At 44.3% G+C, this 14,173-nt stretch overlaps 1 protein-coding gene across 1 annotated transcript in view; it reads right to left on the bottom strand.

Annotated features, from left to right (window-relative positions):
• Positions 1-3,998: 3,998 nt before the first annotated feature.
• G3BP2 (GTPase activating protein (SH3 domain) binding protein 2) overlaps positions 3,999-14,173 on the bottom strand; it is a 20,491-nt gene continuing 10,316 nt past the window's right edge. Inside the window, exons 7-11 of the mRNA XM_009700992.1 lie at positions 13,263-13,361; positions 8,669-8,771; positions 6,463-6,591; positions 6,152-6,270; positions 3,999-5,383 (exon numbers count right to left, since the gene is read on the bottom strand). Of these exons, the coding sequence (XP_009699294.1) occupies positions 5,111-5,383; positions 6,152-6,270; positions 6,463-6,591; positions 8,669-8,771; positions 13,263-13,361 (723 nt within the window). The 3' untranslated portion in view covers positions 3,999-5,110. The remainder of the gene's footprint in view (positions 5,384-6,151; positions 6,271-6,462; positions 6,592-8,668; positions 8,772-13,262; positions 13,362-14,173) is intronic.

Here is a 14,173-nt window from a genome sequence, read left to right as displayed (position 1 = left end):
CTGTCGCGCTCTGGCAGGGACTGCCCACGCGGTCTCATCTCTCTTCCCTTTGCTGAGGAGGGGAGCAGAGCCAGACCCTACTCCGTATCCCAAGGGGACACCCAGACACCCCTCACCTGCCTCGCGGGCACTCCTGGCAGAGCAGGTCACAGCAGCCAAGAGGTGACAACAGCTCCTGCAAGTTTCTGTCCTTGGTCCATCAGGACAAACATGGTGACAACACGCTGCCCAGGGCAGCGTTTCAGTAGCCGCACGTCAGGACTCACTCTCTGTGAGTGCTGCAGGGCCCAACAGGGCTATCACGGTCTCAAGAGGGGCTTGAAACCCACCAGTACTCGATGCCTTGTTTTATCAACTCTGGGTTTAATTCCTGTACCTTACCTCTCAGGGGACACGAGGATTTCAAGGTTACGGAAAGGTCTGCAATTAAAACTGCAGTGAAAGAAGGCAGCCTAGAAGAGCATCACGTCAGCACCTGCAAAAGCTGTTCTCAGTTTTAATTCATACACATGCAAAAACGCACACACACACACACACACACACACTGTATTGCACACTGTTCCCACTTGTCAGAGGGAACAGCAAGTGCTGCAGAGATGGCGTCAGAAGCACCGTTACGGAGAGGTCTCGTTTCAGCTCAAGCCCAGGAGACACCACTCAGAACACAAACAAAAGGTACACCGACGTCCCAAGCTGTTTTTCTTTCCCTTGCGAGAAGCCAGACCTTAACCACAGACACCAACAGGAGCCTTCCCAAGGATTATCAGGCAGCCTGCTATCTTCTTCCATTGCGTACAATAAACCCACTTTTCCAAGCTGTGTTTCTCCACATGAAATGCAAAACCCGAGCAATCGCCGTGACTGCAAAGGCCCTTCTAAAATCCCATCCACAGGAACGTACAACGGTACCTTAGCACAGGCCGTGTCCGCACGCAGTTACGGCCAAGGGAACAGGTGAGGCCACCGCCGCGCTGAACGCGTCGTCGCGTTCCGACATCCTCCAGCTGCCCCCTGGCATTTCCTCACAGCATCTCCACTAAGAGCCCCCCAAGCTATCACGGTGGTATGCGTATGGATTGACTTTTACCATGCACTATTGCAACCACATAAAAAGAAAAGTACAGGCTGATCATTACGCAGAGTCATTCACAAAGCCTAAACATCAGCTCAGGTGCTGATAAAATGTGCTCGAACAATTCTAAATACGTAAGACTTCATGGCACAAATAAGACTAGGTCCTGGCTGACCTTGCTTGGTTTCAGATGCCATTACCTCTGCCAACCCCGGATAAATACGAGTTTGCAGGCCTCCACAATTTACCTCATAAAGCAACACGAACGTCTGAGTGCTGCAGGCCCTCAGGAGATGGCATCGAGGGGAACGTGTTTCTTCAGGGATCTTTGGTGCCAGCAGGTCTCGCAGTTGTTGAGGCTGCTCCTCAGAGGAGGCTTTGGTGACTTGGGCTTAGGGGTCTTCTACAGGATCTCCTTTTTTCTTTCCAGTATTTCAACTCGCACAACTGTGCAACTTTTCAGACACTTCCCAACTGCCATTTAGCAGAAAATATTACAGCCAAGACATGCACTGGGCAGGGGACTTCAGACACAGCAGACGGCAGCTACCAGGAACTTCACCCAGAGTGAAAAAGCTCCGCGTAGAGTCCATGACTCAGACACAATTTATCAAGCAGTGCAAGGATAACCCTTTTACCAACCTTTTTGGGTAAATGCTGGCACTGGCAACGCCACCAAGCACAAGGGAAAAACCAGGGAGATTATCTTGCAGCACAGCAATCAGTTCCACAGTATCAAGAGTAAGCGACACTAAAGTTGAGAGCAAGCAACTACAGATTTGTTTTTTTATGACAACTCAAGCTCACGTTCCTCCCAGCACCATCACAGCGCCCGTTGAAGCTGTATCCCCACAGCCCGGCGGGGCACAGAGGAATCCCACCCGGGACACGTCTGCGGAGCTCACGTCCGCCCTGGACCACGTGCGCCCTGAGGTGAGAGCAGCCGCCAGATCGAGGGGACCGACCTGCACCGGGGGCAACGCCTTGCCGGCCACCCGTGACACGAACAAACAGTGTCCAATTTCCTTGCCTTTCAGCTCTGGAGCCGGAGCATCCCAAACCAGGAACCCTCACGAGCCACGAGGGGACTGGGCACGGTTTCTGACCCTTGTGTCCTCTTAAGCCAACGTCCCAGGAAAGGAGTTTATACAGCCACGGCAAACCAGAGCTTACCGACTCTACAAGTCAAACACTTCAACCGAAGTACGCGATGCTGCGCTGCTACGGCTTCCCACCAGCTTCTGACAAGCCAGCAACAATGTTCTCAAAAAAGCATTTTCTGTATAGCAAGGGATGAAACAGCGCTCTACAGCGACCTGCATTCAAGAGAATTAGGGACATGGATAAATGCTGCAGACATCAGTAGTTTATTGGTATGTTTAGTCAAAACACATTCAGAATGGAAACTTAAAAGTAAAAATACTTTCCACCTGCAACAATTAAACTAGAATCTACTAGCATATAATGCTTGACACGTTACAGCAATAAAGATGGTAATCCACTGTCTCGTATACCTACTAAAGCCAAGATGGTCTGCCAAGTTTGTTGAATTAGAACCGTAATGACAAAATACGCCCACCATCCACAAATCGGCAACTAACAGTAATGGTCAGTGAATCCCTTCCTTAGCTCCAAGAGCTACATTTACTACCAAGAGGGTCGAGAACACGTAAGAGTCCACAGTACAGCAGGTGAGCTATCACCATGTAAACTTCTCTGGATGACGTTCCAATGGTTGTTCGTGTCACTTAAACAAGAAGCAAGCCAGAAAGCAGAATGGCTCAGTAGCTCTTTTTAATACTCCGGTTTTTGTTGTCGAGATTATTCCCAGTGCCATTTGCCATACGAACGAATTAGGTGGCAGCAAAACACTACAAAACCAAAAACAAACAAAACAAACCAAAAAACCAGGCTACACAAAACACACTGGTGGCAAACGGCTAACCTATGACAGCAATTTGTCCGAAGGCTTCAAGCCTAAGTAGTGTTGTTGTGTGGCGAGCAGTTCAAGTACTACAGCTTTCCAGGTAACAGCTGAAAATGCAAGACCTTCAACAAAAAACTGAAATATGAAAATGGAAAGTGGTAGAAATGTGCACCAGAAAAAAAGCGTATGAAAATAGTGCAAGACTTACCATTGAACACAGAAGACCTTGAGCCCGGGAGAAAACAGACAGATGCCACTTCACTTTGTCTAACGTATCAGAAAAATATGTGCAAAATCTTCCAACTTACTTGAAAACAGCAAATGATTGCATAATCCAGAGACAGATTGCTATGATGCCCTATCTGCTTTTGCTTGAAATGGCAATTATTTTATTTGAGGTCTTCCGTGCTTAGAAGCAGCTTTAAGTGGTCACACTTTTGCACAGATGCACACGCAAACACCCCCTCTCTTTTACACCTGATGCCTCAGCGCCAGGCACTTGCCACACGCCCTGGCATCGAGCCGAACTGTACTGCCTGCTGCAGCTGCAGTTTACGGGAACGCACTCCAGAACGTCATCCAGAAACAGACCCCTCCACTGGAAAAAACCACCAGTCAAACTGAAGAAGAGGATGTCTCCTTTCTATCCTTCAGTCCGGAGCCACATCAGTGTCAACTTCAGCTGAGAGTTATGTGCAAAATGAGTAAGTTTTTAAAAAAGTGCAACTGGAAAATGCAAGTACTTAAGAGCTGCTGTTTTGTTCTCTGAAAATTGCAGTATCCTTGTTTGATAAGCTCACCCTCACAAAGGATGCTCAGGTCTACTGATTACGAGCTGGCCCAAAGCGTTCACCGTTCTTGACAGACTTCTGAAATGCATGTCCAAGAGAGACTTCAACTCCGTTTTCTTTAACTTTGACATTGGTTAAAGAGAAGACACAACCTAGAGACTACTTAGATGCCTTCTTCTTCCTCCCTTCCCCCCCTCTGCAAAAAAACAGGCAAACTTGTTAATTGAAGAGCAAGGTGGATGATCGTTTTAGCAACGTTTACTGATTGAAAGATACTGCAATTTTTTTTTAATACAATTTTTCAATGATTTCCTTTAAATGCTTTGCAGCCGATTGGCTTTGCAGCACAGTAATTCATACACTATACTGTACAAAATCACCAGCAAGACTGGAATGATGTATTCATAGAAGGCACCATCATGCTTATTACATTACCAGAGAACTCAAATACAGTCAAGACAAATTTCACTGTACAATGCTTATCGAAGGGGAAAGGGGAAGGAGGAGTGTGTTGAGCAGCCATCCCTGTACTGAAGAGGGGCAGATAGAAAAATCTGATGTGAGCTATCAAACTTGTCGTGTACTCAGGGCTACGACTTTGAAACTCTGGGTTCTGTTTACTTTACAGCTAAATGGATTCCTTCTGGAATAAACCTGTAGTTTCATTAAGGTTTGTGTGTGTACATATGTTGGTCACAGCAAGCAGATCAGATGCCCGCATCGTTTCACAAGCTATTCTGTCAGAATAAGAGGATGAAGGGTTTTTTTTCCTCCGATGCCTCCTGCAGATGTCAATATAAATGAGTTCAGAGTACCCATTAGTGCATTTTGATGAGTGCGTAAACATGAGTTTGTTTGGAGCCAAGTGTTCTAAGAAGGAAAAAAAAAAGGCAAGCTTCTCCAATTGCACAAATTGCACTATTTGTGTTTCCAACAGTAATAGGCAGAAACAGTAACACTCACACAAAATGTGCAGCAAAGGGTTTTTGACTGAAAGGACCTGAATTCTATTGGGCATGTCCTTTAGTTCACTTTTGTTGCAGATAGTTAACCGGTCTTTTTTTTTTTCTTGCTTTTTTTTTTTTTTTTTTTTTTCAGTCTGCAATTCTCCAAGTCTACATTTATAAATTAACAGCGTGACTCCTGTTGTGAAACTGGGGAAAGAACGTCCACCTCAATTTAAACTGGAAACCAAAGGATGCTTTCACATCAAAGAAATGATCAGAAGGGCTGTGTCACATTCCAAAGCCAAAAAAAATTAACAAGAATGCAAACACGATGGATAATGTACCACTGCCAAGACTGCCCACAGTGGAGATTTCAGCGACGCTGTCCAGTGAATCGGCCTTCCATTTGCCCGGTTCCTCGTCCAGAGCCAAGTTTCTGTGCCATGCCACCTCTCGGAGGGGGTCCTCTTCCGTCACGGTCTCGCATCATGCCACCACCCACTATTCCTCGGGGACCCCCAGGGCCTCTATCATTGCGACGAATATCCCTACGATCATCGCCTCCACCTCGGGTCTCTCTTTCACGAGCGGCTCTTGTTTTTTTCTCTTCTACGTTCAAGCGCACCTCACCCCGGAACATAATAGGCTTATAGGGAAAAGTGTTCAAGGCACACGTTAGTCACCATTTCACAAAGTCCGTTTATACAAGGCATATGAAAACACTGCATTCGCTGCAAGCCTCAGCCTACCTTCAGTTACATGCGAAAGGCAAAAATTAACTGGTAACGGTTCCCTGCAGCGCACAACCTTAGACCTAGAGGTCTACAGTAAATGGAACAGCATGTTTAAATTCATTTGGCATGCAAGGAACTAAAATGTCTTTCTCAATTAAAGGCAGGGCTGTTTTTAGCCTCTTCAATACAGGCTTTGGCCTTTACAATTCAGAGCTAAAGTTCCTGAAGAATTGCTCTACCAGGTCTCACTCCCGCATACTAGAAATGAAAACTGCCGCTTTTGCCTCCCCAGTTCCTCAAGTCACAACCACAAATAACTTTGCTCCTTTTTCTCAGCCTCAGGATGCAGAATTCAGAGATCCACGTGATGCCCTTCAAAAGGTTACATACTCGACTTTCAGCTTAAAAGGATCTCTAAAAGTAAGTGTTGAGCTCCACGTGGCATCCATGTGCAGGGGTAAAAAACCCGAATTAGGTACGATGCGGTTTGAGGAACGCTGGCAAAGCTTTTGAAAGCTACAGAATACTCCTGACAGAACGAGTATGCCAAAACTACGTTTTTCTTGCACTTGTTGTTTGAACGCCCGAAACAACAGCAACGCAAACTGGGGTGGCCCACACTACTTGGTGTTTCGGGCATTCACTCCATCCTTTGAAGGCTACTCAATGCCAATACTTACTTTTGCAACTAAAATCCGCTGGACCGGTTCAGAATCGTCAAATACCACGAAACCAAAATTAGGCAGTTTTCCTCCCACTCCTTTAGTATTTATGCGAAGTTCTACCACATTTCCGAAGCCTGGAAAAACACAAGGGAAAAGCTACATTATCAAAAACCACAGTGCCAGCTCTACCACCCCTCCGTGTGTTCCAGACAACACCTGTAGTGTTACACCGCGTAAAAATTCCCCTCTGTGGCCCTAAGTGAACGTTACATGACTTTTCCACACAGTTTTTCTTCTCAGTATCTGCGGCTGAAATTGCTACTTACTCATGAAGAACTCTTTCAGTTCACTCTCGTCGATATCATGTGGCAAGTTCCCAACAAAGAGCTGGTGGCTGTCTGGATAGCGAATTATTCGACGGTTATCCGACTCATTTTGTTCCATGTCCCCCCTCCCTATTGTCAACAGAAAGAAGGCAGAGGCACTGAGGTTAGAAGATGTGTTTAGATTCAGGTGGACACGTCTACGAACAGCGCCAGGCATGTTCACTCAAACAACTCTGTACCTTCAGCTCTTGAGCTAATGTTTACCATGGGTGACTGAGCAGGAGGATACCATCTTCCTCTCTACATACTCCTCTGACAAGTTTGTAATAATACCACAAAGTATTTGTTTTCTTTTAATCTGGTTTTCCTGGTTAGGTTAAATAAATCCATAATAACTAAAACATCTGGCATACTGGGCAAGTTTTTTTCAGAGGTTCTTGTTATATCTTAAATCATTATACTTAAGAGGAGCTCACTACCTATTAAAATGTACTTTTTAAAAGAATTTAATCCAAGTCACCTCTTCGTCAATTCCTTAGAACAATAACAGTATCCTTACTTTGGCACTCACACTAAAACCAATGTTTGCCAGTCACCTCTGCTGGCTTTCATCTTCCACCATTTTGCCCCAAATATAAGTGAGAGTTCATGATCTCTCCAGCTCAACCAAAGCAGTAGTATGCTCAGCAGCATGCAAGTGAAAATCTTTCCTGCTGCCTCCCTACAAAATCGTTACCTGCCTTGCAGTGTGACAGCAGTACACTGTTACCCCTTCTGTACCTGAAGTATTACAGCACAGGCACATAGCCCTTTCTCTCCTCAGCTTCCCCTACAAGCCCATTTACAGCAACCTTACTAGCTCCTTGGAAAGGCTTCCTTAAGCAGATCAAAAAAACCCAGCTTGCTGACTTCCTTCAAAATAAGACCATAGGGCTGAAGCTCTACCATTTGGTCAACTGAGATTTCAGCTTTTTCTCCCCTGCCTCTGCTACTCCCCAGTGTAAGATCAGAATTAAAAGACTCAGGCTCCATTACACGTTTTCTGTATCACTTGTATTACATCCAAGAGTAGCAGAAATGCAGATTTGCAACTTGATTTAGCCACAAGTTGCAGCTTTTGCTCCCTGCTGCGGGTGCCATGTTAAAAAACCCAAGAAATGTTAATCTGTAACAGATGTCATGGTTCTTTCTCGGTGCCTTAAATCCTTTCTGTTTCAGTCTTGCCCCTGAGTGAAGATATACTTGCCATGATCAAAGCCAAAAGCACTTTTAAGCCAATCCGTACCATGGTTTGGTATGCACTTACTGAACACCTCCGTTAGAACCAACGTTAGCTAGGGTTGGTGGAGACGCTTACAGATGCTGAGACTTAACCACTTCTGCAGGCAGCGCTCTGCCAGCTCCTGCCACCTCCACGCTACCACTTCAGGATAACCGCAAATACCACTCCTCCCCTTAGGGCTCATGACTTATTTTCACACTTAGGGAACACGATGGACTGGTCAATGTCCTGTAACTCTGGGCCTTTCACTAGATAGCCTTTGCCCAGTGCTGCGCGGGGGTTTGCCAAGCAACCAGGCTGGACTGATAAATGCAGCTCAGGCGGCTTTCACCTCTCAATACCACTTCTGACAAGCAACGTGCACGTTTTCCAGCCAGATTTGGATACTCTGTATGAGTAAGAAAATGCAGAGTGCTGGCTGTTCATGAACTAAGACAAACATGAGGCAGCCAAACAGAGAACGGTATTTCAGACAACTGCACAAGATGGAAAAATATGTATAAAATTATTAACTGACTGAGGCTGACACGGTGGGACAGTTTTCTTCCAAAACAAAGAGCAACAACAGGCATTTCAGAGCTCTCACTTCCAAGGTTCAGCAAAATTAGAGGACATGCAAAAAACCGTAAGATTTCCACACCAGCTTTTCAGAACTGCATCAAGCCACATGAAGAGTACTCCAGCCTATCAGCTAGTGGCCTGACTATTAAAGAACATTTCGACAAAACAGAAGCTTGGAAATAATGCCTGATGTTTGCAAAAATTCATCACCAGTTTGGACTCCCAATCATATTCCCCCATTTCTAGTTGAAGGCAGTAGGTACAGACAGTTCATTATCAGCCAAACACAATACAGGTACAGACAAGACTCGTCAAGGAGACATTAACTAGTCCCGACCAGACATACAAGCTGATCCATATTACCTGGTCGAGGTCCTCGGGGTGGAAAACCCGGTCTTTCCCTGGGACGCTGTTCACGTACACGAGGAGGCTGAGACTGAGCTTCAGGTTTAGTTTCAACTCTTGGCTAAAACAGGAGGAGAACATGCATTATTAGACACTGGCCCAGTAAAAAAACCAACCAAACAAACCAAAACCCCAAACCTCACCAAAACAAAAAACCCCCCACAACACAAGACATAGATAAGTGGCATGCACAAAATGAACTCCAGAAGATATAACATCCGTGTCAATGTGTTTGGGAATACGTTTGTTTTTTTTCACTGCTACCAATTCCTCTGTACCAATCCAGGACTGCAGTGCTCAGTTATCTCTGCTAAAAGGTGCAAAGCAAACATCTCTCAATCAGAGCGTCTCCCCAAAACATGGCTAAGGTGAATTTTCCATGGTTGACCAGGCATTGAGATCCCAATGCTCTGTTATTCAAGAATCCCTCAACCTGACTAAAAACCCCACATAGATGAAATAAAGCTTCCTCATGCCAAGATGAAACTTCATGGATTAGGAGATAGTCCAAGATGAACACGAAGAGATGGACCAATCACATTTTCTGTCTGAGTCCCTGAAGGATTCTTTTCCTTGAGTGCAAAACAACTATAAAGAAACAACCAAAAAGAAAGAGGAGAACAAAACAAAAGCCTTCAGAAGTATAATAACTATTTCTGACACAATAAAGCCACCTGAAACTACAATTTCTACAGACTACCTGCTGAGGATATTTTTCAACTTTCCTGACACCAAGACCATGATGCTCAAAATACCCTCTTCATATTCTCAGGAACGAGAACACCTATTTTATTTTTTGCAAGCAAAAAATGCCTTTAAAGATAATTTGAGAAAAAGCGGCAGAACAATAAAAAATATTTGTATGCAGCCTGTTGGTTACTGAAGCAGTTTCCAACATTTTTTAAATTCCATTTTCTGAACAACAGTCCAGCAGCTGGTGCTGTGCTGGGTTCTTATCTTAAAAAAACAAAATTATCCTTAGGAGCGTAAAGAAGAACCATAGCCTCCAAGGAAGATTAAACACAAGGACAATGGCTATAGGCCCAGACTACTGCGGAGAAGTAGTTTATGTTAAACATCTCCCTTCTTTCCTTTAAGGACTCAAGACAACTGATGGTTCCAGCCAAAGAGTACCTCATGGGGTAAAAAGACTGTACTTTATATGAAACATGCAAGTATTACACACCAAATAAATGTTTCGGCCCTCCTATCACTCGTGCTCTACCCCGCTAGGCATTACCTTGTCCTTCCAATATTTCTAGGATAATTTTTTTCAATTCCATGAATAAGCTAGTAAAATCAGTCTTCCTGTTAAACCTGTTTTCATTACCTCTTCATGGGTCACTGGAGCTCCCCTGCCATCTTTTACTCACACACCTTTACTGCATTATAAAATATACCTCAAAACCAAAACTCAATACCTTCAGACCCCCAGTATTCTTAGGTACTTATGGCTATCAGGCTTAAACATTCAGTCCTTCCTTCAACCACAGCAAAGACTTGCTAAGTCACTGATGTCCTTCTATGAAATCCCGAATAACAGTTAACTTTGACCCGTTTGCTTTGCATTTCACTGAACTTCTCCTCTATCACACAAATACTCTCTGTCTACCCAAACAACAAACAGCTAATCTCATCAGTTGCTTTCTGATCAGTACCATCCCTTTTGACAGAGGAAGGCTGCCTCAGCACTCTCTGGCACTGCCTGAACAGGAAAGCACTTGCGCAAAACTCTGCTCCCACAAAACACGGCAATTATTAGCAGCATCACAAGATGCCTATTAGGGGCTGCCATTTACAGCCCAAACAGCAGCTAACTGCAACTCTCATTTCACAGAGAGCACACAAAGTGGACTGAAAGGCACAGGAGGAGGACGTCAACAGGCAACGGCTCAGTCCAGGAGCCAAGTATGCCACAAAGCTCAGCCTAACAGAGTTCTGAGAACAATTAAGGAAAAGGTGACATTGTCTCTTCTCTTCAGGAGCTCATATGGGGAGGGAAAGTGACCTCTCTCTGCTACAGCAATGCTACTAGCAATGACAGCAAAACCAGCCACAAGTCAGCCTTTACTCACCGACTTTGGAACCGAATACTCCCTTGAAACAGAGGATGGGACAGAAAGAGCAAGAGAGGTGGTTCCAAAGGCTGGTACAATTCTATTTTTGAAATCTTGCAAGGCTTTAAAGTTTCTCTAGAGTGAGATGCCTGTCACAATCAAAACGCACGCATGCAAAGAATCAACTAGCCAAGCAAACAAACAAGAAACCACACTTCACATGAAACAAAAAGAAAAAACCCACCTCATCTCACCAGAATTCCAGTAGCTAGGTTAGATGCATACCTCACGGCTACCACACTGTCTCCGAGGTAAATGTGGACCACACAACTTACTAAAGGCACTCATCAATCACTTCCACAAAGGCGGTATAGATTATGGAAAAGTCTACCCAGAGTTCGAACAGATTTAAGCTGGTGAGAGAATGCAGCGACTATAAACAGATCTTTCCCTGAACTCACCACTTCCAAGCCAGAAGACAGGAGTCAGGGAGCACCCCACCTGCCTCCGTCCCTCCGGCGCCCCTACGACAGCTGATGTGTTAATGCAAACGGGAGGTCAGAAAATCTGAAAAGGCTCTAAAGAGAAGGCTTGATTTATCAGGGAGGCAGGTTGATTTCTAATTGCCCACAAGGAGAAAAAGAGCAAGGAATGCTGACCTGTTTAACTCCACAGCTGTAAATAAACAGGAACTGTACTGGTTCATATTCAAAACAATACGAGTGCAGTCCTTTGAGGGGTTCTGCGTTAATACTACAGAGGCTGTAGATTTAACTTGATAAAACATGGGGGACAAACTGGAGTGATGCAGAGAAAGGAATGAGAAGGACAGTTAACAGCTGCTTTGTAACATCACTGATACTGGCTAGAACAGCACCCCAAAGCAGCCACCCACCCTCCAGTGCAACCTACTGTCCTCATCTACATGCACAGTATCTGGCATTAATGGATCCAAGAGAACAGGAAAAAGCTGCCACTGATCTGTAATCCCTTGCAGAAATTGTTCAGGTGCCTTTTCTGTATACCACGTCTGAAACGTGTGCAAGAAAAGGAGCTAAGAACTGACTAATCCTGTCTCCAGAAGAGCTGAGAGTTGAAATTCCTGCCACTTCAGTATTGTTCAGAAACTTCCACAAAGAATTACTTAAACATAAAGTCACAGCAAAAGTAATCTAAAAGGCAGAAAGTATGACCAGCTCCAGAGGCAATACAAAAGAGTTTAAGGGGACATCTATAAGCTGTATTCTGCTCTCTTGCATAGATAATTTTAAATTATTTTTGCAGTCATCTTACAAAAATCCACCCTCTCCACTGCAAATAAATCAAAACCAATTTCGATTTTGCATAAGCAAAATCTATTCTGTACTAGAAAAAAAATACGGTTTTTATGGCTCAAATACCACCTAAATGCTCAAAGCCCTGTTGAAGCTGATGAAAACAGACAGGCTTCCCAACTCATTACATAGCCAGTATCTGATTTCCGTGACAGCCCTCTTAGACCAGAAGCAACATCATCCAAGGTGTTGGGTTTTGTTGGGCTGGTTTTTGTGGTTTTTTTTTTTCTGTTTTCTTTTTTAACATGCATTTGGCTGAAGGGCAATCCTAGACAGCTTCCTCTCTCTCAGTGAAAAATGGAGAAGAAACCGGTGCAAAAACAACAGCTGCAATAACCCAGCTGCTCTACTGAAAACTGCAGTCTTTCAAAAAGGCTGGACATGAGCTTTGTTGTTGCACAACATACAGTGCTTTGGTACACAGCGTCAGTAGAAGAGGTTAAAGTACATGTTTTCTACGTTGAGGATTTTTATACAGATGGAGGCAGCTCAATTGAGAGTCTCGGAGTGTCTCACACCAGCTTGGCATGTGCAGGACGTGAGCTATCACCCGGTCAAGCTTTCTTTCCTCTTTCCCCTCCTCACCCAGTCAACCTCGGAATGGGAAGACAGCATTGTCCTGGCAAGGAAATGCAAATCCTTCCATTCCTCACACAGTCATAAGTTGGTACAGGGTTCTGTGACAAATTAATTAAAAATGGATAATGAAATCCAGCATATTTCTGTAGATGTCAGCCTTACAAGGCGATCTTGCACCTTCTCAGAAACAGTGCTACCCCTTTTTACTGCTGGGGCACTTCTGCCAATGAAATACCCCTTTCAAACACACTTTACAAAACCACCATTTTGTGGGGAGTTGACTTTTTTGTTTTGGTTTGGTTTTTTTTCCCGTGTAAACCAAACCATACCCCATTAAGATAGGCCAAAAAAATTCCAGTATCGATTTCTTGTTTCCATATGAACGGATTTTAACGTCACCATCACCCAAAGTTACACCTGTTACACGTACGTGCCTTTGCTTGCAACAAGAAGGTGAGTGCATTAACATTTAAGACACTTACTCTGTGCAACTTAAGTCAAACAAATTGATCTGTTAATTTAAAAAACTGAAGCAGTTTGCAGAAGTAATGAGACAATCCAAGGTGTTCACAGATGGGTTACCTGTGAGACTGGTGCTTTAACATGGGGTGGAATTCCAGAGGAAGAAACAGTACCACTAGGAGGCAGGTTTTTACTGGTCACTGAAGCCCAAGAGAAAGCCTGCAGGAAATGCAACAAACCTAGGCTACTAATCATGGCAAACCACTGACATTCCTACAGGGAAACTCGTCTGCTGAAAATACACTTTCGGTTCATATCTGACTATTAAGTAACTGTTGTACAAGCATTACAACGAAGATACAGAAGGATTTGCAGTTCTAGCCGTCTCTGGACTCCAACGGCGTGGAGCGAGTGTGTACCATGCCCACTATCACTACTTGAGTGAGCCCAGTTCCCTCAGCATCCCCAGATCACTGCTTTCCGTGATGTAACCAAACCTAGGACTGAAAACCTTGTGGAGTGTTAAGTGTCTTCTGCACAAAGAAAGAAAGTAGATGCCAGAAGTTAGAAGTAAAAATGGAAAAGAAAAAAAGGATTGGAAAAAAAAAAATAATAATATGGGAGACATGCTGGAGCTAGAAAATGACCTCCCCCCAGCTTTGACTGGTTCCTCCCATCTCTTTCAAACTACCGAAGTGTAACCATACCAGATGATGCACGGTGTGCCCAGCGGTTTTTAAGATTAGGCATCCTGCCTCTAAGGGAGACAGTCAATATCCCGATATTGACTTTGAACCTATATTGCCAGCAATTTTGCAAGTGTCAATGCGTTACATTTTTTTTCAAGGAAGAGCAGTGGTTCCCATTGTATGAGATTTTTGTTGGTGGTAACTTGAGGTGTTTTCTTAGCGTACGTTAACTCCACATTTGAAAAGGTTTACACACGCATAAAACCACACACACACACTTTACAAACAGAGCATTAAATTTACAATAGGTGACTTGAGCAGCACTTGAAAATAACACTCTTT

The sequence above is a fragment of the Cariama cristata genome, unplaced genomic scaffold (genome assembly GCF_000690535.1).
Source record: "Cariama cristata isolate BGI_N322 unplaced genomic scaffold, ASM69053v1 scaffold36385, whole genome shotgun sequence".
In the NCBI taxonomy this organism is placed as follows: domain Eukaryota; kingdom Metazoa; phylum Chordata; class Aves; order Cariamiformes; family Cariamidae; genus Cariama; species Cariama cristata.
The sequence above is the reverse complement of the archived record's forward strand: the minus strand, read 5'-3'. Positions and strand labels throughout refer to the sequence as shown.